Here is a 15,897-nt window from a genome sequence, read left to right as displayed (position 1 = left end):
ACACTGCACTTCGCGAGAGCATCACGAGCGCGACCTCACGCCGCAAGTTCAAATTAACACTGAGGCGGGGAGCAAGCAGCAAGACGGTTTTATACGCAAGCAAGTTTCGCCCAACAAACATCGCGTGCACACCGCACGTAGCGCCCTCGGCGCGCCTGCGGCCGCACCGGGCATCACAGAAACTCAAGCTCGACACGTGTAGCGGAAACGGGACGGAGCTATCCAGACTCAAGAGACAGCAACGCAAAATTCTCAGAAATCTATGCAAATCCATTTTATTATCCTTAAAAACTTTTCGATAGATTTCCTATTGTAAATACGCTCACACCATTGGCTATAATTCGATATTTCTGATTTGTTACAAATAACTTCTCTTTATCATTGGTTATAATTCCGTATTTTTGATTCGTCCTTGCCTTTTCCATTGTAAATAGTTTTATATAAATATGTCTCAATTTTGTAAATAAATCATTCCATTCTCACCTTCTGAAACGGAGTATTATTCTACTACTACAAACCCTGGAGAACCTCTCTCTCTCCAAAGCTCATTTAAATATTGGAGTCCAGAGGGTCCAGTTACCCATGTATGGACATGGAATGGCATGTATAGACATGGACTAATTTTTTTCCACAGCAAAATTAATGTGGCGATATCAATAATAACATCAATTGTCAATCTTCGCGAAGACATTGACGCTCTCAGCCTATAGCAGCGAAGAACTAGAATCGCCATTATCTTTGTATTTCATAGATTGGAGCATAAATACAACCTCCGACTCGACATCTTCGGAGCCGCGGCCGTATAATAACTATAATATATAGACATGGGTCTAATCGAATCGCGACTCTTATGGAGTCCTTTCAGTATCATAGTAGTAAAGTTAAGAATCGCGAGCCTTAGATTCAACTCGCTGGCCCATATAATTTGACAATTCTACCTGTCTGAAATTCTATGAGTCAAATGTTGCAAGTTGTGAAATTAAAAACTGGCTGGATATAGAGATGCTGCTGTCACCAGGCAGCTGTCACTCTCGCTGTTGTGGACAAAAAATTCTTCCATGTTGGTGTGGTTGTCCGGAATATTTTAGGGGCTGTTCATTTTTTAACTTTTATGTCGATAATATTGTGTTTAAGAATTTCAAGAATTCACACGCAATGAAAGACATGTCCATATTATTTTGATAGTGTGCCATCAGTGCACATTGTATTCAGTCTTCAATAAAGTTAGTGTCAAAGATATTAGAGTACTTGTGCATAGATCGAAATCCTACAATAAAATGGCCAAAAACAGAAAGAAAAATAAGGTTAAGGTTCAACAACAGCCTGCAACAAAACCTGATCTCTCATCAGAAATAGAGAAAATGATCAATAGTAGTGTAGCTGCAATAAGTGCTAAGACAGTTCCACCTGTGTTGATGAAAGTTTGTCGCCTTTGCGGCGGCAAGGAAGGACCTTTTCTAAATATTTTCGATCAGGACCAGATGACTGCAATCAAAATTGATCAATTGATGCCATTCAGGGTGCGTTATACCATTTCTGCCTTCTCATTAGAGAGTCGCATTGCTTGCGTGCGACCTAATATAATTTCTATAAATAATAAGTAGTAATCCTATATATAATTTCTTTTTTTACCTGTTGCAAGCCCTGAGCTGAAAGTTCCGTCATAGCTTTAAACATCAGAAAAGATATATCTGGTATTAGTTTGTCACATGAAATATGACAGAGAACAAGGTTATTCAAATATCCTCTATTTTTATTGAGCAGGCTTGTATTTCTGAACTACATTGTATCTTAACTTTTGCCCTTAAACCCCTTTATAGTGACCACTTGGAAAATAATATTGCCTGGTTATAAATCAAATTATTAAGAATAATAATAAAATTAGGATTATTCTTAATAATTAAAAAAATAATATTAGGATTATTCTTGTAGGCAATAGGTTAGCAACTTGTTACTATTTGAATCTCAATTCCATCATTAATTATTAAGCCATACTTCTGAATGTGCCTTTTGGCTGTGATATGTATGTTATTAGAAAGAAATTGTGTATAGTATTTTTTTTATTCAATAGCAATATATTTGGCCATTCATCATATTTATTCTTGAAAAAAATTGTATTCATATGAGAATCAACTTGGTTAAACAACTGTCTTCATAAAGCTGCTGGGCATACACTTCGCTTTGTCTACACCATCTTTCTCTATTATTGGGCGATAAATTTATTCAAATTCCTATTTTCACTGCTCAAGATTATAAAAAATTTCACACAATGTACATTCAAATAATAATTTAGAAAATTTGTTTTGTAAGAGCATATAAAAAAATACATGAGAATTGTACTGTATAGAACGAGCATATTCTTTAACCTATCATTAACTCATTCTCTCATAATTTTTATACTTTTCCAGATTGATGAAAATGATACGCTGCCACACAAAATATGCTTTCGGTGTTCTGCAAAACTTGAAGAGCTCCATGAATTTGTTAACAAATGCATTAAAACGCAAGAAAATCTTCACAACACAATGGGTAAGAAACCACCAGTTATAGCTAAAGTGAATACACGACAAATGTGGGAAGAAAAGTTGAACAAGTCCAATATGACCAATGACGATATATGTAATGCACTTATAATGAAAGCTATGGAAGGCATCAAAGATATTAAAGATATACCTCGCAGCCCAACACCAGAGGAAATTGAACCTGTAGTTACTCCCAAGAAAGAAACAAAAGTGAACAAGCCAGGGCCTCTGTCCAAGAAAGAAATAAAGAGAATTGAAGAGGACAATAATGTCCAAATTAAAGATATAAAGCTGACATTAGATAAATGTGATGATATGGCAAGAAGGACAACAAGGAAAGTGGTTGAAGAGCCCCAAGAAAGTCAACCTGATAAGAAAATAAGACCAAGTAGGCAAGCAACCAAACTAGTTGTTAAAGACTCTAGTAGCAGTGATGAAGAAATAATAGTACAAGAAGATCATAAAGATAATAAAAAAATAACAAATCTTAGTTTTGACTATGATGAAGGGCCTTTTGATAGTAAAAAAAATAAAGTTGAAGAAACAGTACAGAAAGTTGAGACAGAATCTACCCCAAAACCGTTTAACATTATGGACCATATTTGTATGATTAAAGTGAATGGTGTGGGTGTATTATTCCAATGTAAATTATGTAATAGAAATTTCTTAAAGAAGGAAGTTGTGCAATCCCATTCTTGTGCAAAGAATGGTATTCCTAAAGTAGACCTTACTAAAAACATACCTCCACGGGAGCCTCCAAAAATAGCTACTGTGAAATACATCAATACAAAAGTTGATGAAGCAAAGAAGGTTGCTATTAAAGAGGAACCTGTAAAAACAGTAGAAGTAAAACCACCTGAAGTTAAGCCAAAACCAAGAATAGGACCAGCAAGCAGGGTAAAACATAACAATAGTGATACAGTTTTAAAAGACTTGAATAACTCTTCACAAATTACTCCTATCCCTCAACAGACTCTCTCTACCAGACTGGAAAGTCCTCTTCAAGTTACTAATACTTCATCTGTAGTGCCTACTATTAATTTCCCTTCTATGCCAGCTTTAAATGGCCGTTTCAGGCTTGTTCCTGGACCTAACAATACCTTTACCCTGCTTGAAGATGCCTCTGCAAATAATTTGCCAGTAGGACCAGTAAATTTTACAACAAACTATGTCCCACCGCAAATTAGTAATATTGTTCCATCAAATACGAATATCGTTCCTACAACAACAAATAATGTGGACACCAAAATCTCAAGGAAAAGAAAATCAAATAACCCACCGGTAGAACAAAATAGTCACTCCTTGTTGAAAGCTACAGAAAAATCTATTGAGAACAGATCGATTATTAGCCTAGTTGATAATACAGGAGAGAGTTCTGATATCTCTGTGTTATCAAGGAATTCTGGGCCAAAGTCCGGTTTGCCTCACACAAGTTTACCACCACCAACTAACAATACTGCCAACAACCAACCTTATCCAGTTGGTCTCTTTCAAACTGTGTCACGAGCATCAGAGCCACCTGCTTTCACCACCCCAGCGATGAAAAAGCAGTCTTACACTGTTGTACAAACTGGTAATCCTAGTAAGTTGTTGATATCTACAAAACCACAGGTGCCTGTCGACGAAGTTTCAAAGAAGCGTCATAAAAAGTCGAAGCCATTAAAAACGCCAGACGAAGTTGAGCAACCTTTCAATGTGACAATAGAAGATGCATCACAACCAAAAGATCGGGGATTCTTCACGTTTATTAATGTTGATCCTCTGTTGCAACCGTCATATGTGTTGCCAACAGATAATATTATACAAGAGTCTCAAATCTCAACTAGTACAACTTCAAACCAGTCAGCAGATGTGGGCAGAGACAAGGAAAAGTATTCGTGTAATATGTGTAATGAAACATTCTCGAGAGAAAAGAAATTGTTGGCTCACATTCAGTCGCATTATACAAAGATGGATGAAGAGGACCAGTTGAGAGCTGAAAAAAGTGTACTGAGAAAGCGTAGTAAGAAGTCATAAGTACCCTTACCATATTTTTTGTGGTTAGATTTTGAAGACTGTAGTAGTAGAAGTGTAAGAAAAAGTTTAAAAACATTTTACTCCCACTCCCTACATAGAATTTCTTTGAAATACTATTTGACTCAATGGGTAGTCACTAAGTTGTCAACATTATTTAACCGTTTGAGGTGGAACATTTCTGGCTTCAGTTGCCTCATTACTAAATCTAGCAAGATCCCACCAGACTTCTTCGTGTTTAAATCACTTACTTAGTTAAAGAATGACAAATAAACCTATTTTTTTTTATATTCGTACCCTGTACTGATTGGTTTTCACTGAAATAGTTAAATATGTATCAAGCTGAATCTGTAATATGTATCAAAAAATCTACCAAAGCTGATGGTAACGATAAAGGTATAAATGCATTATGTCCTTTTAATTAACAGTATGCAGAAATAATTGGTATATCTATTATTTATTAACGGTATTTCATTAAGTTGAAGGCCTTTGTGGCGCAGCTGTAGTGCGCTTGTCTGTGACACCGGAGGTCCCGGGTTCGAATTCCGGCCAGGGCATGATGAGAAACGAACTTACTCTGATTGGGCTGAGTCTTGGATATTTATCTATATAAGTATTTATTATAAAATATAGTATCGTTGAGTTAGTATCTCGTAACACAAATTTCGAACTTACTTCGAGGCTAACTCAATCTGTATAATTTGTCCCCTATATATTTATATTTATTTATTTATTAACTGGTGGTATTTAGCTAGAATTATGTCTGTAGAGTTTGATTCCAAAAAAAATTAATGAATGACGATACCAATTTATTGACAAGAGCATTTGAATATTAGTAATACGTACATCATCCTGTTCCCGTAGCATGGCATGGCACGCGTGACGCCATTTTTTATCGCACAAAAGGCTATCGCTGTTTCGCTTTTTATTATGACTAGAAAAAATAACATTTTCATTTATTTAACAGTTATGTTTTTTTTTATCTTAATATCAGCTTTATCTGCTGGTTAAAAGTGTAATTAAGTATTATGAATAAAATCAACAGTTTTTTGTTGAGCTGTTTATTTTATCAATAGTCCTATTTCTTTAGGAGCTAAAATGAAAGTGAACAATTTTGAAATGTCTTAAAATACTACATAAATAAATTTATTTAAAAGTAGCTTTTACCCGCAGTTTCGCCCGCATTAATTTAGCGCCATCTACAAAAAGCGACGAATTTAAATTTATTGTCATCTATCATAAAAGCGACAAAATTTGAACCACCCACAAAAAGCGCCATAAAAGAATACATGTTTTTTTGCAATTCCCACAGGAGCTATAGATTTTACAAGGATAAAAGTTACCCTATCCAGACTCTTAATTATATAAACGTGATATTTCAGGAAGTATTCAGTAACCCGTTAGTAGACCCGTGAAAAGGAAACAAAAAAAAAACAAACTCACTCGCATTTTTAATATAAATAGGCATATTTTTAATATAATATTAAAAAGAGACTTATCAAGATTTTTCACTTTTATTTCAAAAATGGACTATGATCGTCGGAAAAGTTTGTTGAATTACTTTTAAATGATTTATTGTATAGTTTAAGTATAACCATGGTACATAATTAGATTTGATCTGAATCAGTAATGGTGTTATGATTGTGTTATTAAATCGATATATGTGTAAGACCTCTAGTTACTGACAGACTGATAAAAAAAAGGTACAGCCGAATTTGGCATGTATGTTCAAGGGAGCAGATTTTCTCAAAATTACCATGAGAACTTAACGCGATGTTGTTTTATTCTATGTCAATATAAAACACTGCCATGAACATGTTCGTGACGATTGAAAGCTTAAAAATTCTCATACGTTTTTGAATTTTGTAATTTTGTTGTACCTGTGTGAATCTACTACTTTTGTTTTGGGACCTACAGCGTATATCTTGTTTGACTAAATTCAGAAGTCCTAAATAATCCAGTGACTAACATAGACAAGTAATTTAGCATGACGATAGTCGCATAATGCTATTACATTTGTCTGAATATATTATACATAAATACATAGAATGTATATAGTATAAAAACGTGCTTGACATTGTTTTTTTTTTGTTTATTTATGTTGTTTGTTTCCTTTTTTTACAATTTGTTTCATATACAGGGTGTCTGGTAAATCGCTTTGAATATTGAAAGCGGGCACTCAGTATCTGATTCTTATTCTAAATAATTAAAAAATAAAGAATAGGGGGTTTAAAATGTTCCTTAATTATCCAACAAAACTAGAAGTCAGGATATCCAGGATTATATTTAACCGGAAACCCTGTATAGAAAAGGCTCAAATATTCCATAACACAGAAGTTTGCTTTGGTGCTAACTCGATATGTGTGCTTTTAAGTTCTAATTAAACACACAAATCATAATTTAATGTTATATTTATCAACAAAAAAAAAAAAAAAACATAAACAGCTGATCTGTTAAGTTATTTAAAAATGGTCCCATAAAAAAAAAATCTGAAAAATATTAAAGCTATGTATTTGTATTGACAAAAAAACAATGCCGCATGTATTATATTTAACATCTTTTTCTCGTGATATTGACCATGCGTTCAGTGATTCAGTTCAGTTCATGGCATTACTTTTGGTATCTATTACTAGTAGGATCCGTAACAAGGGGGTTTGTAGCCTTTCATTTTTTGTAAGGTTCTCTTCCTGCTGGTGCTGCCGGTTGAGTCCTCATTTCTGAAGAGAAGTCTTGGGTCCGCCTATGAATATACCCTGGATTGGTGAGCGACTTCCGTCTAATTCCGCAAGTTTGAAGGGATAATAAAAATAAATTGATCATAGTTTCAAATCGAGTTGAATGTGCAGGTTTTTTCACTATGATTTTCCCCATCGCAAGAGCATCGATTAGAACCCTCCTAATCAGAAAGTCTAAGTAGCAAAATGTCAATCAAAATGAAAAGTTAAACTATGTACATCTACGAACATAATTAGTAAAAGTCTTATGGAAAAAACAATTTCTTTTTATTTGTATATAAATAAAAATTAATTTTAGATAATTTATTTGCAGTAAAGGAGGTACAAATTAACAGTTAGTGTGGTCATATAATAGCATTAACTGATGTACATCACTATTATTATAATACGCTGTAATAGAATTTTATTTGAAGTGAATTTGGGTAGGAATATGCTGTTGACTGTATTAGGTTTGAAATAGTATCAAATATTTTATTCGATAGTTTTATAACCGTTTAACCAATGACACTATTAGTATGTATGACTGGTGAGCCATTCTTATTTTCAAAGCAAACCGTTAGTATACATTCCACTATCTTCACTTCTCTTGATTGCGAACTCCACCCTCTAGCGGGGCTTGGTGCGCGCACGCATTTTATCGCGTGATAAACTATCGCTGTCCCGTTTCATGTCATACAAAAAAGCGAAACAGCGATAGGTAGTTTATCGCGCGATAATCGGGCGTGCCATGCTAGCGCCACTGCAGTAGTTTCCAAAAGTAAAGTTATAAAATTGACATTTTCTTTAATATGTATTAAATATGTTATTCGTTTAAGTTTTTCTTTATAATTCGTATGTATGATGTAAAATATAATACAAGAGTAGTTAATATTTTAATAAACAATCGTATCGTGTAATTTGTAGTTTTGTAAATATTGTATTAGTGTAAGTCATACTTTGAAATACACTTATAAAATTTAAAGTTTTGTTTTTGTGATTCTCTTTCTTTCACTAAATTCTTATAAAAGTTGTTCCGTACCTTGTTTAGGTACTCACCAATGGAATTAAATTAATTCATTATTATTTTTAAATATTTTAAAATGGACTTATCATATTTTGTATGAATATAAAACATCTAAGGCATCGAAATTTTAACAAACTCATATATTATAATTATTCCCATGTATTCTATCAAGTTCTTAACTCAGTTATTAATATTGGTTTAATACTTTCAAAATCATAATTCCCTTTTCCACTAATAACAGGTTTATTCATAGAATTGATTGAAATATTAGAATATTACGATATACCTACCTGTATTATGATATACCTTTTCTGGGACTGGGTCATTAAAGAAATGGACGTTATAAGCGGACATGACATAAGGTAATAAGACCTTACGTGCATAGAGGGTATAAATAAAGCAAGGACCAAAATGAAACGCAAATATAAGATGATTCATTTATTGATTTGTTATTTAAGAACAATAAGCCTTACTTCAAAACACATAATACCAACTAACGTTTTTCCTGTAGAATATATTATCAATAGATCTGACGCAAGTTAAAATTAATGTCTATTTTATAAATCATTGATATTTCGAGAATATTCTAACAAACTATCTACAATATAATATGAAAATCGAATTTTATGTCTGTCACTACAAGGATTACTACGGGGATGAGATTGAAAAGTACAACTTCTGACAAATACAGGCTGTTATTTTATTGTTTTTTTTTCCACTGTCGTTTTTGACAGTCTTAATTTTGAAAATTAATATTTTGACAGACTGCTTCGACAAAACATACTCATATTTGACTGTCATTAGTCCGAATGTTTTTTTAATACACCATAAAGTCAAAAAAGTAACGATTATTGCCACTTAAGAATGCTGTAATTTGTCATAGGTATGTTTTGTCGTAATAAAGATCCACCGAAGTGGTTCTTCGAAGTTACAAATTGTCGAAGATGTTAATGTAGGAATAATAAAAGTCGAATATATGTTTTGCTAAAGTGTGACAAAATATTGATTTTCGAAATTGTGATTGTCTAAATTCATGATACATCCTTTTTTTTAAATCGTGTGCAGTTAATTGGTAACTTTTACCGCAGAGCAAAGTTAACCTTCAATTTGTTCTTTTGTATACATAATTCTTTTATCCTACTAATATTCTCCTGATTATTCCACTGGATGTGACATCCAAAATTTTCCTAATTTAATGATTCCAAAATGATGGATTATTCCACAACATGACACTTAAAATATTTATGTTTAATTTTATGAGATAATTCAACAATTCGATTGTTCCTTTCACAAATTTAAACACTTATTTTTCAACGTCAAGTTATCATTAATTCGTTGTCGTTTTAGCCCGCATTTGACATAAGTTTTGTAAAAAAACAATATGTAAGTATTAAATGTTTATAATACTTATATATTTTGAAAACAGATAAGTTCTTACATTAGGTACCATAAAAGATTTGGCAGATATAAAATTTTGAAACATGTGTTTTGCTAAAATTTTAATTTACATTTTGTCCACTAGAGTAGGTTAAAGTTCGCTTATAATGTATTAAATATATAATTGTTGGTGGAAAAATAAGACGTAATAATTAATTTAATTCGCAACTTTTCTATGAAATAAGAGAAAAAAAACTTGTGACTTAGTTACGTCAATGCCAAAAAGTTATTTTGTTCATTGGGTAATTAATGAAGAATTAATTTTTTAAAACAATTCTAGTGAACAAATTTGTGAGATTACTTAGGAAATTATATATTGACAAAAGTCGTCATACGCTGAAGATAATCCTACCTATTAGGAAATAAACTCTGCCACTACGCTATAACACACAATAGGTAATCTACCATCTATCATTAATCACATAATTTTGATATGTTCGGGAAGTGCAGCACCGTTTAACATGCTTCGTTAGATATCTTTAAATTTCAATGATGAAGTACCTACCAAAAGGGACCTATAAAATGTTTCATAAACACTACAATACCGATATATTAAAATAATTGTACTTTATCCGCTACAGATTAAATCTATGATATGTATTGTTACCCTACACTAGTTTTACAATGATATGTATGAATTATGGTCCTATTCTGGAATTCTCCAGAAGCCAGATATAAAGCGCATGCATTCTTTCAACGATTCTTATATTTATTAATTCTAAGGACATTTTCTCTCGAACGTTATCATTCTTTAGCTTTATATCTCGCTTATTATGGACGTTGACGTAAAATGGAGTCGCCTCTGACTTCGTCGGGTAGAAAAGAGATGGGGCGACATTCACGCTTGTCTCTTACACTCATCACACGTAGCTACGGTCAAGATCGTCAGACAAACCATTGTGTAACAGTTTGAGTGACGATGACGCGAGAAGTCCCCAACCGTAGCTATTTCGTTGGCTATTTTCCTAATAAGACAAAGCAATGTATACAAAAATATTGACTATACTATTAAAATTAAACCTTTTTCTATCTAAAGCAGAATGAGGACCAACTGACGTCAAATCAAGTCCATGTGGCCGGTTCTGGATCTCGTTTGATCGACAGTTGATACTCGACTGTAAAATTAAATTGAATCACATCATTCGCTCGGGGTAGAAAGGGACAGGAGATTTACTTTCTCCTGTACTTGGGGGGGTCGTAGGGAATGTAGCTGTAGAATGAGGGGTTAAGGGGAGCAAATTGGACGATGTGGTAGTATTCAGAGGCAGACTCCGGTGCTATTCAGTCGAGGAAACCGGTGTTAACCAGTTTCTCGAGGAAGAATTTGACGTCGCCAAGCTCGGAGTCTTTGATCCCGAGGGATTTGAGCATTCCCAGGTCCCCGTTCTCGACTGCCATGAAGACGGAGCGAAGGTGTTCCAGGTCTGACCTCATGAGGTGTAATGCCGCGCCGAAGTCTTCAATCGTTTGGGATTCTGGAATAGAAATGAAAAGTGTTAGGAAAACATGTTTTATCATCATACTGCGTAGTTGGACGGATTTTTATTGTGAGACGATTTATTTGTTATGTTAAGAGATATGGCAAACGCGTCGAGCAAGTAATCAAGAATTTGTATGGAATTGCATTAGTGCCATCGCGTTAGCATTAGGTGGCGCTGATCAAATCACATACAAATTCGCTCCGCAACGCTTCGCGCTACTACACTGCAGCCTTTTCACCGGAAGTCAATTTACAAATGTAGATCACTTAAATCTTAATCGTGGACGAATGCGCATTGTCTACATTAAAAACATGAATGAATGTAAAACTAATTATTTCACTACGAATATTTCGTCAAATAAATAAAGATAAAAGATAGCCAAATTACTCGCTGGTAATAGTAATATAGCTATAAACTACAAAATAACCCTTGTCCGTCTCCTTAATAACTTAATATCTGCAGCTCTACTAATTTATTCAGAGGTTAATTTACATAAAACCCCCATGTTTTATGTATAATATATTAATATGGTTGCTTCGCTTATAGCCTGTTATAAATCTTGCGCCATGAATTTCCAGAATTACCGTTTATTTTTACACAGTTTAGCTGTAACAGTCGTAATTCCGCCATAGAATTTCATGCTGAGCCTCGTTTTGTCATGGCATTAAAAGAGATTAATTATTATGCAAAAAAATTCAGGAGTTCAGACTGTTATTACACAGTTTGTGAGTGGCGTGAATAAAAAATGTTTTTTTTTTTATTTAAAACAATAATTTACTAGATATTGCTAGTAAGAGTTACTCGTACATTGATTTTATGCTACTTAGATATCGCAAAGGCTTCTAAATTCTACGATAAAGCCAGCTATCAACTAATGTCATAAAATAATCCGCTCAGTAGAATATTAATGTTAATATCTTGTTGATTATGACTTTGTAATACTAAAATTTTTAAATAAACCTCTTAATTCTTACCTGAAAGGGCTATAGCAACCTTCTCGACGCCCCCGAGCGGCGCAAGCGCATCTCTCGCTTTGCTACCAAACAGTTTCTCAAGATAGTTCGGTCCGTGTGACGCAAGCAGTGATTGAAGGAATGACGCCGTCTCTTCTACTGGTGGTCGTTTTGCTGGAAAAAGAAGAGAATAAAAGAAAAAAAGTCCCTCTATTTTCTCTGCCCGTATGTATGCGCTAATCAGGTAAAGTCTGGACGGATTTCGTTTCTGTTTGTAATATTGGAAAGAGGTTTTCTGAGGAAGATCTATGCATTGGGTTGCCCACTATTCAGGACAGGAGTCGGTTAGTCAGTCAACGATTAGTATTTCTTGGTCTTGATAATCTGATAGCATGAATCATGGTTGTTTGTGAAAGTTCTTATTCTCTTCGGCATTTATAAAAAAAAATTAGAAAGAATCTAAGTATTATTCCAAAAGTACCAGGAATCACATCGGAACACTACACACCATTGACCTTATCGATCACAAATTCCTAATAAAGAGTACGAGTAACAATCCAATGTCGCAATTCATAGCACGCTATCGTACACTAGTACATTACTGATTACGTTTGTATTGCGATGACGTCAACACACTATCCACAATTAGGGTTGCCATCTCTTAAATTTGGAAAACCGGACAAGACGCGTGAAAACCCCGGATTTAGAGTCCGAAAGCCGGACATGTCAACAAGGTCTTTTAAACATATACAATGCAATAAAAGACATTTGAAAATGTCATAAATCACCTTTTTTATTTATTAATTTTTTAAAACCCGGTCTACAAATGAAACCTTCCCCGGACGCTCCCCGGATGCCCTCTTAACTAGGACAAATCCGGGGAAACCCGGACGGATGGCAACCCTATCCACAATCAGGGGTTTATTGACTTATTCCAGGGGGAGATTTTAGTCTCTCACACTCTTGGTGATGCGTCGGACCCTGGAGTCAATGTTTCTGCTTTTCTCTGTCTATTTCGTCCAATCTTCAGTTCTGAGACGATCGGCGTGCGTAACATTTTTCCCGAGTTCTAGCCAAAATTTCTTTGACATTCGCTGGTATCTGGTCCCGGCAGAGGTGGCACAGATAGATAGTCTGGCAGAGATTCTACATCTATGACTTATTTAAAAGAGAGAGGAAGATGAAGAACACATAATGCCTTGTCAACGCTCGTGAAGAACTAGCGAGAGAGTCGTACAAAAAAAAAATTTAGTTTTTTCTTTGCCTGCGCCTGCGCCAATGTATTTTCGCAAAATTGAAGATGCAATTTCGGTAAATCCTCTCACAGGAAATTAATCTAATCCTTATCATCATAATAACCTACAAACCAAATTTCAAGTCTCTAGACCCAGCGGTTTGGGCTGTAAAGATGTCTGTCAGTCACTCAGTAACGGAAAAGATTTACATTATATAGATTTAAAATATCAATTCTATTTGACATTTCACCACAAAGCTAGATAAGTCAGGTCGATACACGAAGCGACTCCGTATGACCTCCGCAACCTTTGCAGGCGAACTTAACTCATATCGAATCATGGTTACATATTCAGTTGCATGAATGAGCAGGCTTGTTCACGATGTTTTCGCTCTCTGTAAGAGCATCGGTTAGCACTCAAACTAATGTACTCAGAAACGGGTCATTGGACCTACCAGCGGTGCAAAGCTTAGAGTCCTCATCATATCCATCGATGCAGTCCGGAGCGCCATCGCAGAGGTACTGTATAGAGATGCAGTTACCATCCACTGGACATTTGAACGGCTCGTACGGGTGGCAGTATTCTGTAAGAAAAGTGTGGTTTTATTGAAAGAAACCTTTTAGACAAATCGTACGTAATTTTCAATATAGAGGGTATGGTGAGAAATATTTAATTTATTATGACTTAAGCAAATTAAGCCTTACAGCTGAACGTGGCCTATTAGTCTTTTCAAGACTGCTGGCTCTGTCTACCCCTCAAGGGATATAGACGTGATTATATGTATGTAAAAGGTATTTTATCTACAATTAAACCAAAAAAATGATGCTCTTGTAGCATGGTGCCAAGAACTCCGGCTGCATTCACGCGCTGAATTGCAACCGCTATCCTTTGCGCGAGATAAGAACCGGTCCTTTTTATAATAAGAAAATATTCCAAAAGCAGACCAGCAAATTCCATTTAAGCGTATCCCTAACGAAAACAAAAGTAGCTTAAGCGCAATACTATTTATTGGTCTAGAGACGGTGGCAAAGAAATTAGAGTTGAAAAGCTCTTAGAATGCTCCGTAAAAAAGCTGCAAAATGAGTCCTTTGTTATTGAAATTGTTTAGGTGAAAGAGGTTTCGTGTTATTGTGGCAAGGAAATTAAATTAAAAAAAAAACAAATTTGATAATTTATGATTTCCATACATATTTTTTTTTCATTAGCGTTGTGTATTTCAGGTAATATTGCATGTAAGATTCCCCCAAAATTATCAAAACAAGTCTTATTCTGTGAAATAGTTGTCAGATCTCATTTAGAGCCAAGATTCTTGATTTATGCGCCCTAACTTTACCAAGGTTTACTTTACAAACTTTACATTTTAATCAAATCGTGCTTGCTTTATAGTGCTTTTAAAGTGATGGAAATTATCTAGAGGAAAACAATGGGAGTATTGTAAGGATCTGTTTCTTTGTGTAGGTATCACGCCGCTTTCTCGGAGGGGTTAGGCAGAGATAAACTTTCCATTTCCACGCTCATCTGTTCGGACATTTTAACCGTTCGACCATAGACGCTTTGATAATTTCTTAGTAAATCTCATAACATAAAGTACTAGATTCTGGATATTTTACTGGAGATACGAGTATAACTTAATTATCTGTGAATTAGTTGGAGCTTCGAAAAAGCACTTGAGAATATTAAGGTTTGAGAAATTCATGTATATTAAAACAAGTTTTCAGACGCTAAAACTTAAGGTTTTCTTGTAATAAAGTTGGTTTAATTTCAAGACTCGGTTATAAAATTTGCTTGTGGTTTGCGATTTATTAAAATATACGTAAAATAATAAATAGTGCCAAGAATAGAAGCCAAAATAAGCAGTTGGTTATTTCTATTTTTTTTATCTAACGGAATTGTAAGAAATTCACTGTCAACTTCACTTCTATTCTAAATTTAATAAAAAAACGACTTATTTATTTAAGGGTTACCCCATAACCCATATTAATTTTACAAAATGACAATATGATTACATATTGTACCTATTTCAAACACCAAGTAATAATTAAACCTTAAGTGTGCGTAAAAAAAATTTAATAAGGGAATACTTTTAGTTCTAAATATAAATGTCCCCATTTTTAAAGTCCAACACTGGCTATTGCAATATTTTACTCTATTAAAATGTTTCTGCAAAAGAATAATACGAAAGAAATATTGTCAGCGTGAAAATATTTTTCAATGTTAGTTCCATATTTAAATTCGCATTTGAAAAATCTAGCCACTGGCCGTTGCAATGTTAAGCGTGGACAACCACAACGTTGGAAAAATAAAAGTAAAAACAAAAAAACTGAACTATGAAAATTTTGCCCCGCAAATAGAGAAAGCGATGGCCGGTAAAAAATATACTCCGAGTCCCGCTTGTTAGTATGAAATACGAGTTTTGAAATTCCGCAGACATTTTTGCATTTCCACTCTGCCCTTGGAAATAAGAGGTAGATTTTCCAAGAAATATGTTTGAGTAAAATACCATATTTATTTATTTATT

General features: G+C 34.2%; 2 protein-coding genes across 2 annotated transcripts in view; one reads left to right on the top strand and one right to left on the bottom strand.

The window, feature by feature from the left end:
- Window positions 1-1,028: 1,028 nt before the first annotated feature.
- On the top strand, window positions 1,029-7,544 carry LOC106131494 (uncharacterized). The gene is made up of 2 exons (XM_013330606.2): window positions 1,029-1,520; window positions 2,409-7,544. The coding sequence occupies exons 1-2, from the start codon at window positions 1,278-1,280 to the stop codon at window positions 4,536-4,538; spliced, it is 2,373 nt and encodes a 790-aa protein (XP_013186060.1). The 5' UTR covers window positions 1,029-1,277; the 3' UTR covers window positions 4,539-7,544.
- Window positions 7,545-8,745: 1,201 nt separating this feature from the next.
- Window positions 8,746-15,897, bottom strand: part of LOC106131488 (IDLSRF-like peptide) — a 66,450-nt gene continuing 59,298 nt past the window's right edge. The window contains exons 3-5 of the mRNA XM_013330601.2: window positions 13,834-13,962; window positions 12,166-12,318; window positions 8,746-11,185 (exon numbers count right to left, since the gene is read on the bottom strand). Coding sequence (XP_013186055.1) covers window positions 10,992-11,185; window positions 12,166-12,318; window positions 13,834-13,962 — 476 coding nt within the window. The 3' untranslated portion in view covers window positions 8,746-10,991. The remainder of the gene's footprint in view (window positions 11,186-12,165; window positions 12,319-13,833; window positions 13,963-15,897) is intronic.

The sequence above is a fragment of the Amyelois transitella genome, chromosome 20 (assembly GCF_032362555.1).
Source record: "Amyelois transitella isolate CPQ chromosome 20, ilAmyTran1.1, whole genome shotgun sequence".
In the NCBI taxonomy this organism is placed as follows: domain Eukaryota; kingdom Metazoa; phylum Arthropoda; class Insecta; order Lepidoptera; family Pyralidae; genus Amyelois; species Amyelois transitella.
The sequence above is the reverse complement of the archived record's forward strand: the minus strand, read 5'-3'. Positions and strand labels throughout refer to the sequence as shown.

Bases quoted from the DNA above. Each gene is read 5' to 3' on its own strand.
- LOC106131494 (XM_013330606.2), top strand. From the start codon at position 1,278: ATGGCCAAAAACAGAAAGAAAAATAAGGTTAAGGTTCAACAACAGCCT. The intron at 1,521-2,408 runs GTGCGTTATACC...ATACTTTTCCAG, and splicing joins ATCAATTGATGCCATTCAGG to ATTGATGAAAATGATACGCT.